Source organism: Microtus oregoni, unplaced genomic scaffold, assembly GCF_018167655.1.
Source record: "Microtus oregoni isolate MIOR12 unplaced genomic scaffold, Mior012 000064F_ref0000363, whole genome shotgun sequence".
Taxonomy (NCBI): Eukaryota; Metazoa; Chordata; class Mammalia; order Rodentia; family Cricetidae; genus Microtus; species Microtus oregoni.
Window position 1 is genome coordinate 9,408,270 of NW_024543874.1, and position 17,454 is coordinate 9,425,723.

At 42.2% G+C, this 17,454-nt stretch overlaps 1 protein-coding gene across 1 annotated transcript in view; it reads left to right on the forward strand.

Moving 5' to 3' along the window:
* The first annotated feature begins 266 nt into the window (after window positions 1-266).
* Ube3c (ubiquitin protein ligase E3C) overlaps window positions 267-17,454 on the forward strand; it is a 104,926-nt gene continuing 87,738 nt past the window's right edge. Inside the window, exons 1-2 of the mRNA XM_041640591.1 lie at window positions 267-641; window positions 16,982-17,035. Coding sequence (XP_041496525.1) covers window positions 576-641; window positions 16,982-17,035 — 120 coding nt within the window. The 5' untranslated portion in view covers window positions 267-575. The remainder of the gene's footprint in view (window positions 642-16,981; window positions 17,036-17,454) is intronic.

Below are 17,454 nucleotides of genomic sequence, written 5' to 3' on the forward strand. Positions count from 1 at the left end.
CCTAGTCCCGCACACTTAGCTGGAAGGCGCGTGTGGCCTCCTTCCCGGGCTTTCAGTCTCCGGAACGTGCGCGACCCCGTTGTTGTCGCTTGGGGGCTCGGCTGACGGCGTGACGCACGCACGGAAGTGTGGTGCACCCCGCGGGGCCGCGCACGCAAGCGAGCCCGGGGGCTGCCGGGAGGAGCGCCGTGCTATTGATGGCTAGCGCCGGCGCTGACGCTCGCGGGGGCTGCCGGGAGGAGTGCCGCGCTATCGATGACTGGGCCGCGCACGTTCCCGGGGCCGCGCGCGCAGGGCAGGCGGTCACCATCTTGGTTCCGACGGCAGCGCGGTGCAGGCGCGAGTCGGGGCGCCCCTCGCTCGGCGGTGGCGCGCCGTGGAGGAAGCGGCGCGGACAGGCCGGCCTCTAGCGTCGCCGCGCTCGCGCCCGCGGGCAGGGCGGAGAGCGCAGAGCCGCAGGCGGGGCGGCGCGGGACAGCGAGGCCGCGACCCTGCCGGGCCCCGCCCAGCCCGCCGGGCCCGCCCCCGGCCGCTCCGCAGCCTGCCGGGCCGCGCAGATGGGATAGGCGGCGAAGATGTTCAGCTTCGAAGGCGACTTCAAGACGAGGCCCAAGGTGTCTCTCGGTGGCGCGAGCAGGAAGGTGAGGCGGTGCGGCCCGAGGTGTTAACCGAACCCGGGCTGGAGGCGAACGCCGGCCTGTCAGCACCCGGGCGGTGGTGCTCGGCGGGCCGCCGCGGAGCGAGCTCGGGCTGGGCGCTGCCGGGGCACTGTCCTGACAGGTCCCGAGGAGCGCTGCCGAGCCGTGGAGAGAGCGACCGGGTGGGTCATTCATCGCGACCTCGCCGCGCCGGGCCAGGGGCCGCAGGTTTGACCTGGAAATACACGTGCACCGGCAGTCTCTGGCCTGGGAGTTACACGGTTAGCTGTCCAGCTGTGCGACACAAGGTCGTTGTCCCCCACTCCGTCCTTTCAAAAAGAACTCTTTACGAGCTGTAAACGTGACATACCCGCTCATCACAAGCTTAGAGTGTGCCGCTCTCTGAAACAGCCCAGGGAAGAGTCCCTCGTGCCTCTGAAGTGTGTGTGTGTGTGTGTGTGTGTGTGTGTGTGTAGGGGGGGCAAGTAGGACAAGGTCTTCGGAGCAGGCGTCTTGATTTAGCCTGTCCCACTCAGGGCTTTCCAGAGTTGTGCCTGCCTGAGACCTGGGATGTCTGGTGAAGGCGGAATGACACTGCCTAGCATTCTGGACGGTCTGAAGGAGGAGGGCAGCCAATCGAGTTCTAGGCTGAGTCCGGAACCTAGACAGAATCCCTAGAGTTTAGTTAAGAGGATTTTTTTTTTAATTTTAAGCAAGTTTTTAAAGTTTTATTAAAAAAGAAATATGTGTATGCTGTCATATACGTATGTGCACCACAGGCTTGCTTAGTTCCAGCAGAGGTCAGAAGAGGGCTGCGGATCCGCTGGAACTAGAGTTAAGGACAATTGTGAGCCGCCATGTAGGTACTAGGACCCAAATCCAGGCCCTCTACGAGTGCAGCAAGTGATGGTAACTGCCCAGCCATCTCCCTAACTCCTTAATGTAAATTCTTTCCGAAATTTATTATTATTGTTGTGGACCATTGCTCCAGCTCAGAGGATTTTTATGTGGACACACCCATATGTAAAGGATCACCCCTTATTTCTGATAAAAACTGTTCCTGGCATTTCTAGCTGTAGTAGTTCTTATCGAAGGTGACTGCTTTTCTGACTTGTGTTAACCACACACAGGTCATGCTTCCCCCGTCCCCCCCCCCCCCCCCCCAACAGGGTTTCTCTCTGTAATAGTCCTAGTTGTCCTGGAACTAACTCTTGTAGACCGTGCTAGCCCTAAACTCACAGAGATCCACCTACCTCTGCCCCCCCCCCCCCCATTAAAGGCGTGTGCCACCACCGCCCAGTTACCACAGGTCAGTTTTAACTGTTGTTGAACTTGGTGCCAATGAGGTCAGATGAAGTGGGTGCAGCTTGATCAGCCTTGCCTCTTCATCAGCTAGGCATTGTTGTGGTTTGTTTTTTTGAGACAGGGTTTCACTGTTTTAGCTCTGGCCGCCCTGGAACTCACTTTGTAGACCAGGTTGGCCTCAAACTCAGAGATCAACCTGCCTTGGCCTCCCTGAATGCTGGGTTAAAGGCAGTAACCACCACTGGCTAGGACTGTTTTTGATAGATCCTCCCATTCCATTGTGTCCCCATTGGTCCAGGAAAACACAGTTAATTCGTTCTGGTTTTCTTATTTATTTATTTATTTATTTATTTATTTATTTATTATGTACACAATATTCTGTCTGTGTATGCCTGCAGGCCAGAAGAGAGCACCAGACCTCATTACAGGTGGTTGTGAGCCAACATGTGGTTGCCGAGAATTGAACTCAGGACCTTTGGAAGAGCAGGCAATGCTCTTAACCGCTGAGCCATCTCTCCAGCCCAATTCGTTCTGGTTTTTATGTGTGCTTTTTGTATGTGCTTTGGTGAATGGTGCTGGTGTGCATTGCCTGTTTATTTCCTTAGCTGCTGTGCCCACTATCCTGCCCCTAGCAGAGTCTGAGGGCACCAGTGGCTCATATCCTTACCAACATGTGGTATTGAGAGTCTTTGGAATTTTGGCATTCTGGTAGGTTTACTTTTTCATGTTAAAATTTTATTTGCAATCTTCCCCTACCTGTGCTTAGTGGAAAATTGGATTTTTTTAAAATTGAATAGGTCTTTTCCTTTTTAAAAAGTTAAATAATATTTTTATGTTTATCTGTAAAGGGTTTATGCTGGAAAAGTCCAAGACTTGATGAGTCTTGTTGGGGAGGTAAGACTTAAACCTTGAAAAGTTAGAGTGTTGTACTAATGACTGGTTTTTATTTCCCTCAGGCTGATAAGAGAAATGCAGAATTGGTTGGCTTGATCTAGAAAGGTGGGAAGAAGTAGGAGGAGTTTGAAAGGATAATTGAAAGGGTTTGAAATAGTTGTTTGCTGGGTTCCACTGCTTCAATTCTACCATCTACATATATTTTGTTATATTTATAACCCTGAATAGCCTGAGGATAACCCAGGTAGGCTTCAAGCTTAAGTACAATCCTCCTGCCTCTGCTTTCCAGTTGCTGGAATTATCAATAGTAATGTAGCAATACACCCAGCTATGAGTCAGTGTTCTGAAATCAGGATACATTCTGATGGCACAGTTTATTTGGCAGCTGTGTGTGTGTGTGTGTGTGTGTGTAGACTATCTTAGTAGTCATTTGATTGCTAGTACACTGAAACTAGTGCAAAAAAGTGAGCAAACAAACTGTGAGAGACATGATGATATTTCATAGAACGTATAAGCCAAAAACTGACCTAAGTTTCCATGTTATCAGTACCAAGATAGTTTAGCTCAGCCATCCTCCCTGAGCTGCATTCTTGATCTGTACATAGGTTCTGTCCATTTGTTTCATTCTAGCCAGCCAGTGGCCATGTATGACTTCCTGGTTGACTGCCTTGATCTCCGTTCCTGCTAGAGAGGAAATCTGCTTGACTGGGTCATGATTTCCATTTGTAAGCTGAGTTCCAACTTCTGAGGAACAAGGAGAGGGAATCTTTGGGCACAGATTATTCTAGGTGTGTGGCCAAACTAGAAGATTTACAGAATAGGGCTTGAGAAACGAATGCTGAAGTTAATGTGAGGAACCAGAGGAATTCTGGATAGACATATAGGTATGGGGGATGTCAGTGAACTGATGGCTTAGTTGCTGACTCAGCTTTGGACAGGAAGGATTACAGATACACCTATACACCTTGGAGATCTAAGGAGACTGATATCTGAGGAGTGGGCCAGAGGTGCTGAATGGTGCCTCCAGATAACACCATAGTCTAGATTTGGAACTGAAAACTGGTGACTGGAAAGTGTGTCCCTTATGGTAGCAGGAGCTGAAGTCAAGACTTGCAATTTGATGAGAAATGGAGGGAGTGGTGCAGTGCCTCTTTGTAAAAGACCAGAAGATTGGATGACAGGAAAAAAGAATTTGAAGCCTAAGGAAGATTTGGGTGGTAGGGCATTTTGACCAAGTTTTACAAAATGGGACAAAGCAAAGAGAGGGGAGACAGGGTGTAAAAATACAGGGGAAAGCCTGGAAAAAACAAATGTATATACTTTGGAACTACTTTCGGATTGAAGATGAGGATGGATGTATATTTAAAAGAGTTGTAGTTAAGAGGAATGACTTTAACATTACCTTTGCAAGTTTAACATCACCTTTGCGGTTTTCCATAGCTACTTAATCTAATAGTGGCAATAAAATTATAATCACTTCAGTGTTTGTTCATTGCTTTATCCTTTAGAGCAGCTTTAGGCTACAGACAATGGAGCAGGTGGTAGAGTTCCTATGTCTTGATGAGTTTTTTTCCTGTGTTAACTGAAGTCCACAGTACTCTGACAAATGACTGCTATAATGATCTAACCCTAACCAAGCATCATACAGAATAGTTCCCATTGCCTTTGAACCCCATTGTTCTTTGCCTAGCCACTGCCCTAATTCTCCTTACCCCTAAAAATGTCTGATCTTTTTCTGTCTACATAGTAATGTTGCTTTTTCCAGAATGTCCGTGTTGGAATTATATAAAACACAGCCTTAGGCGGGCGGTGGTGGCACGTGCCTTTAATCCCAGCACTCGGGAAGCAGAGGTAGGCGGATCTCTGTGAGTTCGAGGCCAGCCTGGTCTAGAAGAGCTAGTTCCAGGATAGGAACCAAAAGCTACGGAGAAACCCTGTCTCAAATAAAAAAATAAAATAAAAATTAAAAAAAAAACACAGCCTTTCAGAATGACTTCTTTCACTTTTATATGTGTTTTAAAGTCCCCCATATCTTTTCATGCCTTGCTAGCCTTATTTATTTATTTATTTGCTTTATCTATATATCTATTTATTTATGAGTTTTCAAGATAGGATTTCTCAGTGAAACAGTCCTGTCCATCCTGGAGCTCACTCTGCAGACCAGGTTGGCCTCAAACTCACAGGGATCCACTTTCCTCTGCCTCCCAAGTGCATTAAAGACATGCACCACCACTTGATTTTTAATTTTTAAATTAAATTTATTTTATGAGTATACACATTTGTGGGTATGAGTGCCATATCACTCCTGTGAAGGTTAGAGAATATCTTAGGCAAGTCAGAACTTTTCTTCCACTATGTAGGTCCCAGGGATCAAACTCAGGGTGTTAAGTTTGACTATAGTACCTTTACCCACTGAGTCATCATACCAGCCTGCATTTTATTTTGTGTTAATTAATGGTATTTTATATACATATATAAAGGCATATTTTTAAAGAGTGGTTTGAGGTTTATAGAAAAATGGGTGAAAACATAAAGTTTTTAAATATTCCTTCTCACTTCTTACTATTTACTATAGTTTTGTTTCTGGTATTGTTATTAAATATTTTCTGTGGTTTGACGTTTGCATATTGTCTTGTTTTGTTTGTTTTTTGTTTTTTTAAGACAAGCTCTCCCTATGCAGCCTAGGCTCACCTAAAACTTGCAGCAATTCTTCTTTAAGCTGCTCATGTAAACCACCCCACCTGGCCCTGCAAATTGGGTTCTTGCACTTAGCAATCTGCTTGTCTTTTGTGGCTTGATAACTCTTCTATTTAATATTATTTGTCTTACTCAGCTGTATTATATAATGACTCAATGATTGCTTTCAAATTTTGGGCAGTTACGAATAAAGCCACTGTAAACATTTGTGTGTATATAAGTTTTGAATTAGGGTAAATACCAATAAGTACCTTTTTTATTCTTACTGTTTTTCACAACGTTGGGGACCAAACCCAGAGCTTTGAGCATGGTCAACTGTTCGACTGAGCCTTATCTCCAGTCTCTGTTTTTTTTTTTGTTTTTTTGTTTTTTTGTTTTTGCTTTTTTCGAGACAGGGTTTCTCTGTGGTTTTGGAGCCTGTCCTGGAACTAGCTCTTGTAGACCAGGCTGGTCTCAAATTCACAGAGATCCGCCTGCCTCTGCCTCCCGAGTGCTGGGATTAAAGGCGTGCGCCAACACCGCCCGACAGTCTCTGGTTTTTTGAAACAGGTTCTGATATATAGCCCAGGTGGACCTTAAACTCCTGATTCCTCTATGCTGAAATTAAAAGCAAGTGCTAGGATTGTTTAAATGTGCATCACCACATCTGGCTGCCATCTGTATGTTTTTGTTGTTGTTGTCAGGAGGCAGAGGCAGGTCAAATCTCTGTGAGTTCAAGGCCATTCTGATCTACAGAGAGAGTTCCAGGATAGCCAGGGCTGTTACACAAAGAAACCCAGTGTTGAAAAACCAATATATTTTGTTTTTTGTTTTTTTTTACTTGAGTGTATATATTCTGAAGATTAACTCTTCGTCAAATATTTCTTTCTGTCTGTATGCTGTTGCCTCTTTTTGTTTTGTTTTTGTTTTTTGTTTTTCGAGACAGGGTTTCTCTGTGGCTTTGGAGCCTGTCCTGGAACTCCCTTTGTAGACCAGGCTGGCCTCGAACTCACAGAGATCCGCCTGCCTCTGCCTCCCGAGTGCTGGGATTAAAGGCGTGCGCCACCACCGCCCGGCTGTTGCCTCTTTTTGTTGATGGTTTTGTTTGCTGTACAGAATTGTTTTATTTTATAATTTTATTTATTTATTTTGGGTGTATGTGTAGGGTTGTGTAGCAATGTCCTAAATAAAATATTACTGTACTAGAGGGAGGGTCAGTGAGACATGGAAAATAAACAACTCACAACTCTGAAACCTGTTAAGATTCACAGGGTTCCTTCCTGTTTAAGGGTATATAAACAGTAAGGAGATTGTTCAACTTGTTCTGTGGTCTACATGTCCTGCGGAAAGCTCCAGGGATGCCAGTTTTGTGAGGGTCCATGATGGGACGAGGTTTTTAGTGATGCAGCTGTCTTTGAACTGTCCATACTCTGTAAGTAATCCAGTAAACTAATTAGTTCATCAAGTTAGACTTCGGTGAAATTGTTTCTTTGGTCTGTTGTTGGTGCCCAATCTGCAGTGAATAGACATTTGTTCGGTCTCTCCAAGAAAAGTTCCACAACAGAGCATATATTTACGGGATAGTTGTGTATACCACAGTGGATGTGTGGAAGTTAGAAGATACCTATCTACCTTAGTTTGAGGCAGGGTCTCTATTGTTTTTGCTGCCTGACTGTGTATTCCAGCCCCCTTGTTATGTACAGCCTGTCTATTATTTTTTTTAAAGACTTTAGATTTTTTTTAAAGGATTTATTTATTATGTATACACTGTTTTGCCTGTATATATATATATATATGTCCCTGTGGGCCAGAAGAGGGCACCAGATCTCATTAATGGTGCTTGTGAGCCACCATGTGGGTGCTGGGAATTGAATTCAGGACCTTTGGAAGAGCAGTCAGTGCTCTTAATCTCTGAGCCAACTCTCCAGCCCTTTAAAAAAATTTTGTGTGTATAAGTGTTTTCCTAGATGTACGTTGTATGTGCATTATGTATGTGTTTCATGACTATGCAGGTTAGAAGATTTTAGATCCTATGGCACTGGGGTTCTGGATGGTAATGAAGCATGAAGGTACTGAGAACAAGAACCAAACTTGGGCTCTGGTGTGGGACAATGATTTATATTCTGTCAATTATATTTAAATAAATGCTGATTGACCAGTAGCCAGGCAGGAAGTAGAGGCAGGGCTACAAGATTAGGAGAATTCTGGGAAGAGGACACAGTTCTTTCCCAGCCACAGAAAAAGCAAGATGTGACCACCCACCCCCACTGAATAAGGTACCAAGCCACGTGGCTAACACAGATAAGAGTAATGGGCTACTATAAGTTATAAGAGTTAATAAGAAGCCTGAGCTAATGGGTCAATCAGTTTATGACTAATATAGACCTCTGTGATTTTCTCTGGGACTAAATGGCTGGGGGACCTGGTGGGACAGAAAACTCAGTCAACAGGGCCCTCTTTGAGAACAGTGCTTTTATTTTATTTATCTTAAAAATTTTCAAGACAAGCTCTCTCTGTAGTCCTGGCTGTCCTGGAACACACTCTGTAGATCCGGCTGGCCTGGAACTTACAGAGATCCGCCTGCCAAGAAAGGTGCTCTTAATCACTGAGTATCTTTCCAGTCCCAGTATTTTTTTCTTGTAAGGACTATTGCTTCTTTTTGTATTTTTAATTTTTATTTATTTCCTTATATGTGTGTTTTGCTTGAAATATATGTTTGTGTGTCACGTATGTGCTTAGTGCCTGCAGAGCCAGAAGAGGGCATTGGATCTCCTAGTATTAGGGGAGCCTCAGGGTATTTTCTTTGGAGGATGCTTGCTCCTTGTATATTACACTAGACAGTTGTTGCCCTCAGTTGTCCTTTCTACGGGATTCTCTTTCATTGACTCTTCTGTGAAGCAGAGCTGTTAGTGTCTAGAGGAAGCAATTAAACAGAACCTACTATAAACCAGGATGCTTGAGCCCTGGTCTGTTCACAGCTCAGTATGGCACAGAAGTATGCAGTGTCCTTGCTGTGAACTCTGCTGTCTGTACCTGTGGTTGGATGCTCAGGACATGAGAAAGGGGCATTAGGCTCTAAATTTGTCTAAATATGGTTTTCTTTCTTTCTTTCTTTTTTGGTTTTTCGAGACAGGGTTTCTCTGTAGCTTTGGAGCCTGTCCTGGAACTAGCTCTTGTAGACCAGGCTGGCCTCGAACTTACAGAGATCTGCCTGCCTCTGCCTCCCGAGTGCTGGGATTAAAGGTTTGCGCCACCACCACCCAGCTTAAATATGTTTTTTAAAATATTTATTTATTTATTATGTATACAATATTCTGTGTGTATGCCCACAGGCCAGAAGAGGGCACCAGACCCCATTACAGATGGTTGTGAGCCACCATGTGGTTGCTGGGAATTGAACTCAGGACCTTTGGAAGAGCAGTCAGTGCTCTTAACCTCTGAGCCATCTCTCCAGCCCCATAAATATGGTTTTCTTATGATGTAGCTTCAACACTAATTAATTCTTCTAATCATGCTAGTAAGCTCTAGTGACTGGCAAATAGTTTGGTGCCTGTGTCATCTTTGTGTTATGAAACAATTTACTACAAAGGATGAAACTGTCAAAAGTACCCTGGAAACTGGTCTGTAGTTTAGCTGTGTGCTTTTTTAAATTTTTTTTTTTTTAAACAGTCTCACTGTGTAACCTTGGTTGATCTGAATTCATTACTTACCAGGCTTTCCTCTGTCTCCCATGTGCTGGATCTAAAGACATGCATTGCCATGCCTGGCATGACAATACAATTTTTACATTTTATTTTATGTGACAGAATGTTTTGCTTGTGTTTATTTGTTTACCACATGTGTGTCTGGTGCCCAGAAGAGAATGTCAGATCCTCTGAAGTTGGAGTTATGGATTATTGTGAGTAGTTGTGTGGGTGCTAAGAATTGAACCAGGGTCTTCTCGAAGAGTAGCCAGAACTCTTAACCACTGAGACTTTTTTCTGGTCCCTGAAACTGTAATTCTTGATAATGAGGAAACCATACTGTTGTGAGCTTTCCTTGTTTTAAACATTTATAGGGCTAAGGAGATGGCTCAGGGAGGGTATGTAAAGTACCTGCTGCACAAGTGTGAAGACCTGAGTTTGGATCCCCAGAACCAGTGTAAAAATTGGGTGTGATGGGTACATGTGTGGAGAACAAGGTGCTCAGCAATTGGAATGCCCATACAAGATTTGTCTTTTGAATAAGTTCAGTTTATTTGCACAAACATTCCTTATACTATCATGCTAATATAAAAGTTAAACAGACATCTCATCAAGTAGGGACAATTGTTTGGGCAGAAATGCTATAGGGTCCCACTGGGGAATTTTCTCTGGCGAGGGTTCTTCAGACACTTGCAGGCTTGACCCATTTCCTCTGTAGAGTCCTTCAGCTGTAGCAAGCTGGGAGGGTGGCACTGATAGAGGTTCTTTGTGGGTCTAGCCACAGCACCAGAAGTTCAATGGTCACTGAGGCCAGCACCACTGAGAGTCTCAAGTTCTCTTGCTGATGGGTATCAGTACAGAGGCTAGAGAAGCTGTGTCTCAGGAGTAAGTCTAGAGACCATTAACGAAGTCACAGGAAATGGCCTTTAAGTTGTGTTCTTATAGCATGCCTGTAACTAACCCTACTAATTGGGGGAGAAGGGACAGATGAATCCACAGGACTTGTTGGCTAGCCAGTCTACCAAAGCAGGGAGCTCTGTGTTCAGTGAGAGGCCCTGTCACAGAAAGAAAGGGGGGGGGGAAGATAGGGGTAGAGGAAGATACCCAAAGTTGATCTGGTCGACATATGTGCATGCACAGGAGAGTATATTTGCATGCATGTTCACAAACATATAATCTATACATATTTCCAATTTCTAATTAAAAGTGTGTGAGTGTTTGCAAGTTGTGGTATTGTGTGAGTTTCAGAGGACATCTTTTGGGAAGTGGTTCTGTTGGGAATGAAGATAAAACAAATTCAAGAGAGTAGTGAAGGCTACTTGGAAGGTAGAGGCAAGAGTATTTCTGAGAGTAAAAATAATAAATAGCAGGCAGATCTGTGAGTTTGAGGTCACCTTGGTCTACAAAGAACAGTCAGAGTTACACAGAGAAACCTTGTCTTGAAAAAAAACTAATAAATAAATGAGTTCATTAAAAATTTAAAAAGCAAGAAAATAACTAATTTACATAGTTCAAACAGTGGGAAATAAGATTGTCTACTTATCTTTTCACTCTCCTCCTCTTCCCTCCCAGCTATTTCTTTATTTTAGACTTTGTTAGCAGAGGTTACTTGTTCATTTGTTCGTTCCTGACCGCTCAGACTCAAAATAATCACACAAACTATATTAATTGTAATACTGTTTTGCCAATAGCTTAAACATATTCCTAGCTAGCTCTTACATCTTAAATTAACCCATTTCCATTATTTAATATTTTGCAACGAGGCTCGTGATATACTGGTAAGGTTTCAGGGCATTTATCTCCTTTGGCAGCTACATGGCATCTCTCTAACTTTGCTTCTTTCCTCCTGTATCTGCTTGGAATTCCCACCTTATTTAATTCTTCCCTGCCAGTAGGCCAAATTAGCTTTATCCATTAACCAGTGCTTCATAGCATACAGAGGAGAATCCCACATCAAGACTTGACTTGTAGACTTTCCACAGACTTCCAGTGCTGTCCTCTGCATTTAATCATGTAGGTGTCCACATTCCTCTAGTTGTTTACTGCAGTCTGAAGCTCCTTGAGCCCCTCTGTCTGTCTCTTCCCCCTAATTCAACTGGGAGAATGGCAAGGTCCACTTCATTCTTCTGAGTGGCTCTGAGATTGGCTGCAGTGAATATTCCCACTGCTGATGGTTTAAATGCTCATTAAAGTTGCTTTCAACATTGATTAGTTTAGGTCCTGCGTGTGTGTGTGTGTGTGTGTGTGTGTGTGCGCGTTTTAATTATTGACTAGTCTGAAACTTGCTGTATATAGATTGTCTGAAATTTGTAGCCACCCTCCTGACACAGCTTTTTAAATGCTGACATTATAGGTGTGTACTACAGACCTTGCAGAATTTTCCCCTTCTCTCTAATTCATATAATACTTAAGGAATATTCTTGTGACTGTCATTACTGTCTGTAGACTAAATTCGTGGAAGTGAAACTTCTAAGTATGTAGTTTTGAATTTAATAGGTATTTCTAAGTTATGAAACTGAGGAAGTTATGTCAGAGCCTCTTCTTCCTATCTGCCCTATACATTGTATTAGTTAACTTTCTATATCCTAAACACATATTAGAAATAAGTTCAGTATCGTAAAGAAAGAAACCAACAGACTGGAGAGATGGCTCATGAGTTAAGAGGTCATGCCTTCAATTCCCAGCAACCACATGGTGACTCACAACCATCTATAATGAAATCTGGTGCCCTCTTCTGGCATATAAGTGAGCACACAGAAGACTGTGTATACTTGATAAATCAATCTTAGAAGAAAGAAAGAGACCACCATTCCAACTGAAGTATCTGGATGAAACAGACTTTATTCCTGATCAAGAAGGTGTGCTCTGGGAGAGCAGACATACATCGAGACAGGAAGTGCATTTGATATTTATACTAAGGATGGTGGTGATTGTCTTTTCCTAGATTGCTGAAGTTGGACCTCACTATTTTATTCAGTTGGCTAGTCTGAAAAGAATTGGTGCATAGGAAATGGAGGAAGGGGGAAGGAGTCATTGCTCCTAAGAGAAAAGAATTACTGCTTCTGGCCATCAAATTTCTAGAGTGGAACAGTGGTGGGCCTTTGAGTAATCAGGTTTTGTTGGGTGGGGAGGATTAAAATATTTGCAAGTCTTATAAGGCAGTGGAGACAAAAAGATCTTAATTCCTTGTCCTCCTACCTACAAGTTTGTTTGTTTTTTTTTTTTTTTTTTTTTTTTTTTGGTTTTTGGTTTTTCGAGACAGGGTTTCTCTGTGGTTTTGGAGCCTGTCCTGGAACTAGCTCTTGTAGACCAGGCTGGTCTCGAACTCACAGAGATCCGCCTGCCTCTGCCTCCCGAGTGCTGGGATTAAAGGCGTGCGCCACCACCGCCCGGCTTACCTACAAGTTTTATAGTATTAGAAAAGACTCTTATTTCTTTATAAGTTTTCATTCTTCCATAAAATAAAGTTGAAGTTCTTGTGCTTGAAAGATTTATTTTCACTGGGCAGTGTAGTTAACACCTTAATCTCAGCACACGGGAGGCAGAGGCAGGCAGATCTCTATGAGTTTGAGGCCAGCCTGGTCTATGGAGTGAGTTCTAGGACAGGGTTATTACACAGAAACCCTGTCTCAAAAAAAAAAAAAAAAAAGGTTTATTTTCTATTTGGTGCATATGCTTTTGCTGATTTTTCCCTTTGGCTTTTGCTTTTCATATTATTCTTTTTTATATTTATTTATTTATTATGTATACAGTGTTCTGCATACATGTATGCCTGCATGCCAGAAGAAGTCACCAGATGTGAGCCACCATGTGGTTGCTGGGAATTGAACTCAGGGCCTCTGGAAGAGCAGCCAGTGCTCCTAACTGCTGAGCCATCACTTTAGCCCCTACTTATTATTTCCGAGTGCTATGCTATAATAAGTCATGTTTGTGCTTTTACAAATACTTGTTTCCACTTTTTTTCGTCTTGAATCTTGGTTATGGCTTGCTTTCTAAAAAACTGAATTAATTCTGTGATCAAATTTATCATTCAAAGCTAAGCTTTGCAGCTCTGTTTTAGAGAATGTCATCCTCCACATTGAGATTTTTAACACCAAGTGGTGGTGGTTTGGTGATGCAGCCACAGGATGGAACTGCATATTACTTTGTGGATTCTGATCGAAATTTTGTCTGCTGTTTTACAGACTGGTTCATTTTCAGCAGCATGGTGAAATTGCACTTTTACTAGTATGAGTCACTTTGGAAATTAGGGTCATGCCTGTGCTTTTTATTCCTGTTGACTGCTGACCCTGATACCAGTTAGATATTAAAGGAAATAGAACTTTTTAAAGTCTGAAGGTGAAGATGGTTGTATAAACACAAGTATTGATTATGACTGGGATGGTTGTGTATCTCTCGCATTTCTGACTCTTTGGAGGCATCTTTTTAGTCTGTGTTGTAAACTTGTTATCTTCAAAGGAAAAACATAAGTCAACAAGTAGATTGAGCTTTTTGAGCAATTTTTTTGTTTTTATTTTTTTAATGTAGTGACTGAGAAAATGAACTTGTCCTATTATGTACCCCAATTCCAGCGGAAGCCACCCTCATAGGTTTTATCTTGCAGCCATTTCAAGACTTCAGTTGGATCCCATTGAGCTGTAAAGGTTATGGATGCAAAATTGCTAAGTGGGTAGCCTGCTTCCTGAGTTAGGGCTGGAAGTGATAACTAGTGACAAAGCAAATAAGACAGCCAACAAGATTCTTTCCTCTCTGATGACACAGTTGCAGTCTACTATAGACAGGACCAGATTGCATAGACTCTGTTCTCTAAGGCAGACAGTTGATCTGGTCTCTGAGAAGCAGCAGCCTGTCATAGGTTGGATCAATGGCTTCTTTACTGAATAACCAAGACTTCGAAGACTTTTCTAATCCCTAAACTAGAGGAATCTATTGTTGGCACCTGACCAAAGCATGCTGTGTGTTTGCTAAACAAGAGGGCATGGTCTGGTGTGCTCCAGTATTGGAAAGTATCCAAAATCAAATCTGCTTCCCTAGGTAGTAGCATTCCTGATCTTGATGTGCAGGAACATTTTATCAGTGTCAGCATATGGAGTGTCCACACTGGTTAGATGCAGCTCCAGACTTGTGAAGGCAGGCACCTGCTTTTCTTTCACACTGGAAGATGTCAGAGCCCTTCTTTGTCCAGGATTTCTGAAGTGTAGGATTTGTCTGATATGTACTGTTTTTGTTTGATTTCGTTTTATTCCTAATCCTTCTATTTCTCAAGTGCTGGTATATTACAGTCTTTATTTTTAAAAATTATTTAGGAGCTGGAGTGGGGCTTAACAGCTTAGTTGGTAAAGTGCTTCTCATGTAAAGAATGAGAACCTGAATTTAATCCTTAGTAATGGTGGCAATGAATGAACTTAATCCTAGTGCTGGGGAAGTAGATACTGGAGGATCCCTGGGACCTGCTGGCCAGACAAGTTTAGCCAAATCAAGGAGCTCTAGGTCCTAATGGGAGACCTTTAATCTACAGAGGCAGATAGATTGCTGTGAATTCAAGGCAACCCTGGTCTGCAAGTGAGACCCTATCTCAAAACAAAACAAGAAAACAAGCAAACAAACAGAAACCCCAAGGTGGACAGCTCCTTCAGAATGATATTTCATAAAACCCTTAAAATTAAATTTCCAGGTTGCAGTGGTACACACCTTTTATCCCAGCACTCAGTAATCAGAGGCAGGTGGATCTCTGTGAGTTGGAAGCCAGGTTGGTCTACAGAGCGAGTTCTAGGACAGCTAGGGGTACATAGAGAAGCCATATTTTGAACTCCCCCAAATAATAATAATTTTAAAATTATTTTGCAAAATGTAGTGATGTGTACCTTTGATCCCAGCACGCAGGAGGCAGAAGCAAGAATGTCTCTGAGATTGAGGTCAGCCAGGGCTACATAGAGAGAAACCCTTCTTCAAAAAGCAAGCAAGCAAACACAAAACAAATAAATAAATAAAGGTTGCTTTTGATTGTAATGGAGTTTGAACTGGAGACTTCATACAAGTTAGAAAGGCTAAGATATCTCCAGCTGTCCCCACCAAACTTTTAACTTTTTTTTTTTTTTTTTTTGATGATCTCATTAAGTTACCAGACTGCCCTTGAGATTACCCTCCTAAATAGCTGGGATTATGGGCCTTTGTCTGGTTTAAAATGTAATCCTAAAGGTAATTTATTTTGTTCATGTGTTTATCACAAGTGTTATACATTTTCAACCATAGAGATGTAAAGGTCTTTTCTTCAAATAAATGCACATACTTAGTCTTTGGTAAGATTATCAGAATAGTCACATTGTGTCCTCTGTGTTGTTCAGAGCTGGAGTTGACAGCTCCTGAGGTTTTATTTCTGTAATGTTTCTCTGATTCCTGGGTTGGTGTTTACAAGGTTTCTTCATTGTGATTTGTCATCTTTCCCTTGGTAATTATGATATGAAATTGAGGCCAGGGAAATGCTTATTCTTAAACTTTGGGCTATGATAGTATTAGCCTGTTTCAGTGGGTTTTATCTGCAGTAGTTACTGCCTAATGCTTAAGACTGTTCTGTCAATTGACTAGTTGTAGTGAGGACGAGATTTTGGGGGTTTTTTGTTTGTTTGTTTGTTTGTTTGTTTTGAGACAGGATTTCTCTGTGTCACCCTGGCTATCCTAGAACTTGCTCTGTAGACCAGCCTGGCTTCGAACTCACAGAGACCCACCCGTCTCTGCTGGGATTAAAGGCATGTGCCACCACCACCTGGCAAAGACAAGATTTTTTTCCTGCTGTATTTATTCAGTTATTTTTGTAAGTATGGTGTCATGGAGATAGACCTGGTCCTGTTGATTAAACATAGTATCTATTGTTATTGCGTAATGTTGCTTGAATCATGAGAGAATGTTGGAAACCAAAGCTGGTAGACAGGATCAAGACAAAAAAAATCAAGACGGAACCTGTTAAGGATGAATGTTGGTGGAGAGCAATAAATGCTGTGTGGGATACTGAGTGGGCTTTGGAAATAGGTGAAGTCCACTAATAGAAAGCTTGTTTAGTTAATGTTGTACCTGTGTTAGTTTCTTGTTGATATTCTGGTTGTGTGGGGAAGTCAAGAAGGAGTATACAGACAAAGGAAGGTCAATTTGAAAAAGGTCAGTTTTAAATTAGAGATATTATTTTTGCTTTTTTTTTTGTCTAAAGAGTTTAAAAGGCCAATTTCAAGAACAACTTTTAGTGACAATGAATCCTTTAGTAAGTTTAAAGCAAATTGTGTCACCTTTGGACATGTGTTAGATAAAGGCACCCTCCCAACTATTTATTTATTTATTTATTATGTATACAGTATTCTACCTGCATGTATGACTACAGGCCAGAGGAGGGCACCAGATCTAATTGTAGGTGGTTGTGAGCCACCATGTGGTTGCTAGGAATTGAACTCAGGACCTCTGGAAGAGCAGCCAGTACTCTTAACCTCTGAGTCATCTCTCCAGTCCCTAGATAAAGGCTTTTATTTGAAGATTTCCATGACAAAGCTATAGGTTTTCTTTTGCTTTGCATATTGTTGGAGAAGTTTGATTCTATATATTATGTGCTTTGTGTCAGTGTATATGCTGTGTTTCACCAATTTTTGTTTGTACATGTGATTCTTCATATGTCAGAAAAGACTGGGAGTATTAAGTAGATCTTTGGGAATCCCTTTTGGGCCAAAACATTCTGTAATCTTTGTATGATAATGTTTTCAGGCTTGGAATTATAATCCTTATCTTGTCTCTTTTTGGATTTAGGAAGAAAAGGCTTCTCTTTTACATCGCACTCAGGAAGAAAGACGGAAGAGAGAGGTAATGGTTTTGACTAGTCTGTAGATTACTCTTTACAAACCCTTTTCTGCGGCATTTTTTTAAACTTTGTTCTATAAGTGCATGCATGTATGTTTTGTGAGTTTTAACTTTTGCAACGGTTTTGGATTGTATTAAATTTTACAGTAAGTTTTTCATTCTGGAACCACTGTAGGAAAAGATAAAATGGGCTTAAAGGTTGAGTTCTGGCTGGAGAAGAATATGGGGTTTTGGTTGCCTTTTTTGTTTATAAGAAGGTTTCCAGAAGATCTAGAAAGCCTTAATGTACGGTGTTCATATTTTCCCATATAAGGAGAAAACTCAACTTTAAGGTACTTGTTAACACAAGTTTATAAAAAAGATAAAAGGAGCTAATGCCATTCTGGGTTTTTTTGTTGTTGTTGGGTTTTTTTGTTTGTTTG